Here is a 9,872-nt window from a genome sequence, read left to right as displayed (position 1 = left end):
CTGACCAAGTCTGCATGCCTCGATGCGCAGTGTTGTTTCCATGGTTTTCTATGTGTTGTGATGTATGTGGTTTACCTGAGAGCAAGGTGAAGGTGACAGAATATATGCCGTTCTCCTTTGTGGCGCTGGTGCTCTCGGTGTAGGTGATGTCCACCTGGAACTTCACCGGCTTCTGGAAAACCGTCGGACCAGCTGTGGACTTGTACTCTGCCCGGAAACTGGTCTGAGAGATGACGCTGTGGCTCAGACTGGGAATCTGGGGAGAAAGACGGTGGGAGAGGGTAGGAGGGTGAGGTTGGTGGAAGAGCAAAGGCGGAGTGCTTCTGAGTCAGCAGCACTGGGCACGCAGACACAAGACAACTTGCACATCAGTTAAAATGGCAGCATGGATGTAAGAGAAAGAGACGGGAGCAGAAGGAGACACTGTTGGATGTGCTACACCCTAACATGTGGTGACATTTTGATGCGTAATCAGCGGAGGCCACGCTAACACCAAGACGTGAACAGACAGCAAGCTGTTGCACAGAGCTGTTGTGGAGGACCAGCGTGGATCGTCACGATATTAGTCAGGTTTTAATCTCATGGCTGGTTGGTGTACATGAGCGTTTGCATTTTTCTCCTGGACTGCTGGGCTTCTATGGTCCTGCTTGGTGAGTTTCGCGCTCACTATAGCAGGTTTTTATCACGCTCATGAGGGAGCACCTTCACCTTATATTTCAGGCTTTGTAACTTGGGATGAAAATGCAAAATCTATAAGTTAACGCATCATGTTTTTCAAACGTGTGTATGTGAGAAGAAAAAAAATATCACTACTCCTCCTGTTTGATTTGCTTAGTGAGTATTTCCAGGTACCAGCGTGAGTCATAATGAACATAATGTTGGTTTTCATCTGTGCTTTATTTTGAAGGTTTACACATACACTGTGAGTAGTGTTGGGAAGTAACACAATACCAGCGTCATGTATTTAAAATACAAAATATGAGTAACTGTATTCCATTACAGTTACCGTTTAAATAGGTGGTAATCAGAATACAGTTACTTTGTTGAAATAAATAGAATACACGGGGGTCACTTCCTGTTTCATGTTAAGCTGTCCCCTTTCTATGCCTTCTCCAATTTTGGAGATTTAATGCTCCGGGTTTGAGTCCGACCCCCCCCCCCCTTTTTTTTTTCTAATTTAATTTCCATCTGGGATTAATACAGTTTCTCTGATTCTGATTGCTGGAAACACAAACAAAACATGTAATAAGAGGCTCTAATGTAAGCATTAGAGGTGGGAATCACCATACATCCCACGATACGGTATTATCACAATACTTAACGCACGATACGATATTATTGCAATTTCTAAAAATATTTTGCGATATTCAGATTCTGTATATAAAGGTAAACTTTATCAATATTCATTTTATCTAATAACAAAGTCTCGCACTCAGTCTTTCTCTCATTTCAGTCAGTTTTATTGTTGACAAACTGAACGGTTTGTATTACAGTCTAGTCCAACTTAACTGAATGCAACCATCTGGTACAATTATAGCTATTCTGAACTATGCAATTTATGAAAACTATGCAGCCCCTTCAGCAACTGAAGAATTTGAAAGTAAATTAAAACAAAATATAATTTTGCATTAAATAAAAAAGTTTTAAACTTAATTAAAATAAAACATGTCTTAAATTAAAATAAGTAAACTGTCATGTTTATTGCTGCCAAAAAACAAGTTAAATACATTTGGACAGTGAAGGAATGTCAGGATCCTTGCTCAGAAAAAGGATCAACATGCTCTGAAGTCAGAGCACAAAAACCTTTTTTGTAACAAAATATCGATTTCTGCCGTCCCTGTATCGATACATTATTAGCAAACAAAATATCACGATACTACACAGTATCGATTTTTTCCCCCACCCCTAGTAAGCGGCCTGTTAATGTTGGTGGTGTCAGTTACACCATGGACCCAGAGGCAGCAGTGCACAGGCAGGAATGCGTTTCCGACACCACTTCATAAGAAGAATGGGACGGACGAAACTTCAGTATCTTCGATGTACTATTGCTGTGTGATTTTTATTACTATTACTGAAGGCTACTCGCCACCGAGCGAACATTGTTAGCTTGTTCATAGACTGCAGACTGTTAGGCCATTTTTAAATACTCATGTACACGAGTCCGTACTCGCGTTTTCACTAGTCCGGACTTTGTAAGTTCACACGGGAGTCCGGACTTCCCGAGAACGCAGGACGTGTACATGACATCACAGCTGCATCCACTGTTAATTTAACTGTGATTAATATTTGCAATGGAAATTACACATGACATAAAAACATGATGAACAACATGATGTAGGTGATTTCTTTAAGAAAAATGAAAAAAAAAAGTTCCAACACTGACTGTAAGACTGTAAAATTATGTACGCAAAAATGCTAACAAAGATTTTATTGTCTTTATTTTTTCTCTGATATCTGAGAATAAGACTTCAGAGACATCAACAAAGTTCAGATGTGGGAGGAAAAAAGGCAGATTGAGGTCAAACTGATGTGAACATGCTCTGTCGGGTCTTCCAGTCTGCTGTGTTGTAGCAATGACTTCTTGTATTAAGGAAGAAAGCTACAACAATAGAACAGGTATTTATCAGATCAGCCTCCATTGTAGCATAGATCATTCAAATCGGGCATAATGTAATCAATAATGAAATGTTACAGGATTAGAAGAACCGAAGAGAGGAGTAAGGAGGGAGACTTACAGAAAGGAAGGCGTGCACAATGTCGGCCTTTATGGAGCTAAGAGGTTTGTCTTTGATGACTATGAAGATCTGCTCCTCCTTCTCCAGATTGATGAAGTTTCCAAACCATGACTTCTTAGCCAGTCTGCAGAAAAGATTCAAAGTTTGGTTCCAGCGTTACAAAGCACACTCAGTATACCCAGGTTATATTTTATTAACAACTAACAACTAGCTAAGAAAAGAGGTGGGATTGTAACAATTACAAAGAAACCCAAACAAATGAGACCGATACCTGACTAATAATTGTAACAGACAGCTCCATCAGCTCCATCACCACTGCTAACTAACGTAGAGTTGTGCAGATGATTACTTTACCTAATTTTAAATTGTTATTATGCTTTTGAAAGATTTGTACTGAAGCATTTTCCCAAAACACAGACCTGATGGGACACACGCGTTTCTCTGTGACTGAGGAGATACTTTCACAGCAAACATGCTTTTCTAGGAAGTGGACAGCTGCACACTCACGCAGCTTGGCTGGTTATTAATCATGGTATAACTGCACAGAATGAGCACATTACTGAGTTCCCTGATAAAATCCCTAATAAAAAAGGGCAATGTCTTACATGCTTATCAATGACTCAGCTAATTAATTAAAAAATAGTTTTCTCCAGCGAAGAAGGCCGAGTGTTTGACTGGGGTAAGATTTGGTTTTGGAGTTTAAAATAACTTGTAGCTGGTGTCGTCTGACTTATGATAACCGTCATTAGCCTGCCTGCTAACAGGGACAAACTGCTAACTGCTAAATAATAAACTACCTAACAACAGGGAGCCTGTTCCTGTGTTTTCTCTGTATTGTTGCAGGATCGTTACCTTACACTATAATACTGTGATTTGGTGTTATATGAATAACATCGAATTGACCTGAAATGAAAAAACGCAGTTCGCTTGCTAACTTAAAATGCTATCACATGGATAAGTCTACCATTCAGATTCCCAATATGCTAAAATAATGTAGCTGCTGCAGGTTCACATTTGAAACACTTGTGCTGCTATTAAATAAACATAATGGACAGGTGAGGTATTCATGTTTGCTGCTGTGGTACTCACTCTGGCGAGGAGTCTGGGGTGAGACTGGACATATCCTCCTGGGTGGGAACTGTGGACACAAACAGAGGCTAAATGTTAGATTCGGCTCTATAACTTATGGAAACGGCACTTGGGGAGATACTTCTGTGTCTTGTTTTTAGCACTACTAAGCAGATATCATCAGTGTAAACGAGTACTGGGCCTCATCATGACTTAATTCGGTTTGTCTGGAGGGGGGTTGGTTCAGCAGCATCAAAGCAGCTGTAAGAAAACTACCCAAACTAATGAAAAAATTAGGGAATTTTGTAAATTTTCCACTTTCTGTAATGAGGCCGTTATCTTCTTTATGACATGGCCTCAGGATGCAGATTCTCACAGTTAGGCTGGCGTCAGGTTAACTGCAGGTAAACGCAGTCATTAAGAGATTATTTGTCCTTGTTATTCCCCTGAGCGATAAGGATGGATTGCATAAACACACTCTGCTGAGTAGATTATCACATGGATAAGAGTAAGAAATTCAATCTGATTAAGCCAAATCATGAGGTTTCATTTCCTGGGCCCTACCTGTCTCCTCCACCATACCTTGCATTTTCCTGCGGTGGAAGCGTGGTGAGCCGAGGAAGCTGTTCTTGATGGAGTTGAGGCGCGTCCTCCAGGGCATGCCACCCATGGAAGGGCTGGGCGGTGGTGTCGGGCTGGGCGTGCCAGCCGGGCTGTCCTTGGGCGTGTGCACTGGGGTGCCTTTGGGGGTTGGGAGAGGGCTCCCTCTGGGGGAGGGGTGGGGAGTCACCTGCGTGATGGGGACAGATTTGGCGTTGTGGTCAGGGTGGAGGTGGTGGCGGCGGAGTGGGGACATCGGAGGCACCGGGGAGAGAGGGATAGAAAGCTTGGGGGGAACGGTAAGGGGAGGGTGGCGCCTCACCCGGGGGCTGTTGGGGATGCAAGGGGCCAGAGGCTGGCTCGGGGTGGAGGGCTCAGATTTAGGGGTGGTGGCAGTCTGGTCCGTGTTAGGGAGTGGGTTGGACCTGGTGGTTTGCAGGGGCTTCTCAGATACTTTGGGCTTAGCAGGGAGGGTCTGTGTGCGGGGGTGCATGATGGGCGAGCCCATCTTTGGCTGGTAGGAGTTATGTGTACGGGGCCCCACCCCATTAAGGCGGACCTCGGGGGAGTGGGTGGGGCTGCAGTTGGGGGACTGGCATAGGTCTGCAGATTGGGGTGGGATAAAAAACCGCCGGATGGGCTGCGATTGTCATGCACCGTCACAGATGACAGCAGGGTCAGCCAATAAAAAAAGCCAGAGGAACACCACGGCCCAATGAAGGTTCATTCCCATTCAACAAAAATAATAAAATTAAGCAAACACCAGGAAATAAAAAAGGAGTGTGGCAGATGGTGGAGAAGTGGAGCAGGCAGGAAGTGGTGAGAGTGCAAGAAAGAAAGAAAGACAGAACATGCGATTAGCAGAGTGATTAAGCCAATCACGAGGCAGCAGTGGAGCATTCATGATGCATTAACAGAAGGGATGCACCGAGATCAACGTGGTCACTTTGTCCACATTCTCATACTGTGTCGCTTCTGCAGTGTTACAACATACACAATATCACAGTCTAGCTTTGTTCTCCAAGGTTCACCTGGACTCATTACTTTAGTGCATTATAACCATGTAAATCACTGTTTACACGGAGAATAAAGCATCGTACGCTTTATCTATCCTACATATGAGCTAGCAGCGTGTCCACCTCTTTAAAAGCTAAACCCCTCTGTGGTCACTGTGGTCTGTGGTCACACTGAACACACCGGAATGTTGCAGCAAATCTCCAGAATGTGGAGAAAGCAACAACTTTTAACTGAAAAGATGAAGGTTTGGAGTTTATTTAAATGTTTTGGCCTCTTAATATCAGGGCCAACCATCAGCTGAACTTCCTGAAACTAAGGCTTTCACCTGACAGAATTCCACTACTGTGAGATACATCGGTGCATCCCTAATTACCAGCAAGTGACCCAGCATGAAAGCTAACCGATTTAGCTTCACCCTCCACCTGGGAAAGCAGCCAGAGTGCATGCCCAGTGCTGACGCACAATACTGTGGGATGAATGAGCAGATCACTGATAAGACAGGTCAGAGCAGTGAGAATCCACAGCTGAACAAACTGCAGCAGCACAGCAGACCTCAGCAAATCAAAAACAGCGAGGCTGCAGAGCCTGTGGTGAGCTGTCAGCCCGTTCTTGGAATAGCATGTGTATAAAGTAATACAGTCATGTCTGTGTAAGAGTTTAACACTGAGAGTTCTGCAGTTCAGATTCAGTTTTTTCTTATTACCGAAAAAAGAAATGCATCAGAAGACTCAACAGCTACTCATTGATTCTTATCAGTAATTAAAACAGTAACCTTTTTAGGAAGTTTCAAAAGCATCCTCTCTTCAGCATGTATGAAACAGACTGAGCAAATAAACTCAGGTGGGTCTGTTGAACGAATCAGCATCACTTATAGGAAGAGGAGCTGAAGATTACAATCTATCTCCTCTTTAGTTCGCTGTGTCACACATCACAATGTGCGGCTCACAAGGACAAAACATAAAACTTCAGCACGTCCTCACAGGATAGAAAATGTTACGATACCCAGCCTGTGCTCTTTCTGAGCGTTAGTTAGTAAAAATGAATGACTTTAAGGAAACAGCAAAGCAGCACCTGGAGGCTGTGAACTGATTCACACACTTCTCCTCCCTGCTTTGACTCTGCAGCAGGGTTTTCTCAGAGACTGACAGACGTGTTCTTCCACTAATTTGCCACGTCATTAGAATCTCTTCTTCATGGATATTAATCGCCAGATCTCAGTTTGGTCTGCGCTCATAGATGGATCTGGTCCCGCTTCATCTAAAGCTCTGTGTGACGTACAGCGCAGCACACACTGGGTTCAAATGATCCTAAATCAGATCGGCCTGCTGTGAATAACAACGAGAATAAAAAGAATAAGAACAAGAAGGCCTTTATTTATTTCACAGCTGCAGAGCAGTTAGATGACGATATAGATAAAAAAGGGGCATCTTTTATTTTCCACAGATGACCAACTGACTATGATTTGTTTTTCAGTAATTTGGTGGAAACTGTTTTAGTTAGTAATGGAGCGACATCATCATCAACCCAACAAATAGCATCTGTTAAATGTCTTATTACGTTTCCCCTGACGATTTCACCATTCACTTTTTAAACATAAGTTATTACAGTGAATTATACACGTGTTAGTTTGTTTCCAAATATTTGGTTTTAGCCAATATTTAGAGTTTATTCAGAAGAAGAAGTGGTTCATTGGAAAGAAAGGACAAAATGCAAAAAGTATTTGATTGTTTGGTGACCAGCCGGAACCCAAACACACAAAAAAATTTAAATTCAATCAACAGGCAAACACTAATTTATCCTCGTAGCGATGAGGTCGCTGGCGTATTCTAGTGGCTCATTAGGAAAACTGAGCGTTTATGACATATGACTGAAAAAACATTTCATTTACTACAATGGAAGACTCGATAGATACTTTTTAAAACATTTTTCCCTGAAAACTCAAATTATTAAGCTATTAAACTTCGATGAGTTACATAAATTAATTGACTATTTACCGCAGCTGTACTGTTATTTCACCAGAGGACTCGTTTTTTATGGTTAGTGATTTGTTTTGTCGTTACAGTGAGCACTTTGTGGGGATTTTTATGACAGATACTCTAATATCATATGTGCAGAACTTGAAATTTACTCGAGTTCCTCCAGCTAATGTTAGCTGAAGCCCACACTGACCAGCTGTTAGAAAATTACTGACATGTTTTTTCCTTCTGCTTTGACTTTTTCAATAAAACTAAACGAAGTCTTATGAATCTTCAGCAGGCTACAATGAGAGAACTACAAATGGCTCTCAGATGGACTTTGTTAGTTGTATATAGTCAGCTTTGGCCTTTTCATGCTTTAGTTAGTTTAACATTTCCAGATTGGCTTCACTGCAGAGTTCTTCTTTCTTCACCTGCCCGGACATGATGTACAACTCACTCGTTTCCCTCATTTAGGCTGTGCTGTACGTCAAACAGGCTTATGATGAAGTCCACAATGTGAGCTGCTGATGGGAGGCAATGGGAGGGAAATGTGAACAAGTATGTGTGTATGAGCGGAACAATATGCCAGCAGAGCCAGTCAGCCAGCAAGGTGCTTGTGGGGAACCAATCACTTCATGGAAGGGACGTATACTTACCCTGGGACTGCTGAGAGGACTGGTGGACAGACCAGAGGACGCTCCACTGATTGACCGTGACCTACACACACACACACACACAAGGTAAAATCAATATTCACAAAGTGGACAGTATGCATGATGCACAATACCACAATGTACAAAGCAGCACACACACACACACACACACACACACACACACACACACACACACACACACACACACACACACACACACACACACACACACACACACACTTGTTTTCATATCTTGGTGAGGACATCTCATTGACATAATGCTTTCCCTTGCTGCTTACCCTGAGCCTAAACCTAACCATAACCTAACTGTAACCCTGACACTAAAGCCACATTTTGAGCCTCAAAAATGTCTTCAAACTCGTGGGGACGGCACTTTGTCCCCATAAGTGACTGTTGGTCCCCACAAGTGCCAATTTTCTGTCCTCACAGCGATGCCTAAACATGTACACACACTTCATCCAAAGGAGCTGAACCTTTCTGTGTAGCTCTTCCTTTTTTCCCTTCTACAAATACATTTTATTGTCTCCGTCCTGCTGAAACCTTTCCTCTTATCAACATCTGTAAGCTCTCCAAACCAAACTTCTTGAGCTGCCCTCGTGGGGCACTGAACTAAAAATGCATTTGTCAGCGAGGCTGTTTCCCCCCCAGGTCACAGTCACAATAAGCACCATTAAGCTAGCATGCTTTTTTTACAGCTGGCATGAGTTCTGGACCTCAGCAAGTTTCTTTTTTCTTTTTGAAAATGTTTAAATCATTCATTGTTTCATCCAGACAACATTCATCTTCCACATTTCTATATACTCAGCTTCCCCTGAGCTGGTCTGTTCCAAAGTGCAGCCTTTTCTCCTGATCATTGGAGTTAAGGTGCTATCTTTAATATAATATATTCCTATAATATAGCCCTGATGGAAATGTGGGCTATGGTGGAAATCCATCCATCTTCTTCCGCTTATCCAAAATATCCTGACCAAGTAATTTTTTTGTGGTTTTTTGGACTTTTCTGCTCCATTCTCATGATTTCTATCCACAGACTTCACTGACTGCTCTCTTCCCGTCTTTGGGTTGCTCTTTTTCTATTTGATTTAGTGCAATGACCATTACAGATATGGTAGTAAGAGGCTGCTAACCTGGCCGTAAATGGTTAGTTACAGGGGAAGTGGTTAGTGGAGATTTTCACTTCCATTGATTCTGAAGGATCTTAGCTTTTGTGTGGCTAATACAACTAGAGGGGAAAGTTATGGTGTGACAGGACAACTTAAGGCTTCAGTAATTCATGTCCTTAACCAAAGTTCAGATAGTTCAGAGCAGCTCAGTCAGTGTTACAACACACACACACACACACACACACACACACACACACACACACACACACACACACACACACACACACACACACACACACACACACACACACACACACACACACACCGAACCAGAGAGCTACTGCAAAATTCATTACCATGGTTTCTCTTTTCTGCTTTTTATGAGTGTTTCCATTTTTCATTTACGTGTCATTAACTTTTCACCCCCCCTTCTCGCTTTTGCCCGTACGCCACTTTCACCATTCAGACCTGCTGACGTCTTTGAAGACTTTGGGATTTAATTGCCCATAGACGATTTGGCTTTGTTGCCAGTGAAAAATGAAAACACTACATCATAATTAAAAATGCTTGAAGACACAGACAGACTGATAGAAACACAGGCACACACACAAAAATAAGAAAATAAATAAATAAAATTCTCATAAAGGAGAAATGACATTGCCAACTGCAAATTAGATTTTGAAGATGCGCTGTCATCACACGAGGCAGTATTTGGAG

At 42.4% G+C, this 9,872-nt stretch overlaps 1 protein-coding gene across 9 annotated transcripts in view; it reads right to left on the bottom strand.

Moving 5' to 3' along the window:
- The window catches only part of LOC308397951 (serine/threonine-protein kinase BRSK2-like), a 158,572-nt gene that overhangs the window by 12,061 nt on the left and 136,639 nt on the right, over positions 1-9,872 (bottom strand). For 6 of the 9 annotated variants that reach the window (XR_013971871.1, XM_080884241.1, XM_080884242.1 and 3 more), the window contains exons 13-17: positions 8,035-8,095; positions 4,386-5,043; positions 3,825-3,873; positions 2,736-2,859; positions 76-256 (exon numbers count right to left, since the gene is read on the bottom strand). Coding sequence is in view for 8 of the 9 variants with exons in the window: in XM_080884241.1 (XP_080740367.1) it covers positions 76-256; positions 2,736-2,859; positions 3,825-3,873; positions 4,386-5,043; positions 8,035-8,095 (1,073 nt within the window). In the remaining variant the exon portion in view is untranslated. The remainder of the gene's footprint in view (positions 1-75; positions 257-2,735; positions 2,860-3,824; positions 3,874-4,385; positions 5,044-8,034; positions 8,096-9,872) is intronic. The other 3 variants (XM_080884246.1, XM_080884244.1, XM_080884245.1) reach the window with 1 other exon arrangement.

The sequence above is a fragment of the Rhamphochromis sp. 'chilingali' genome (assembly GCF_963969265.1).
Source record: "Rhamphochromis sp. 'chilingali' genome assembly, chromosome: 6".
Taxonomy (NCBI): domain Eukaryota; kingdom Metazoa; phylum Chordata; class Actinopteri; order Cichliformes; family Cichlidae; genus Rhamphochromis; species Rhamphochromis sp. 'chilingali'.
The sequence above is the reverse complement of the archived record's forward strand: the minus strand, read 5'-3'. Positions and strand labels throughout refer to the sequence as shown.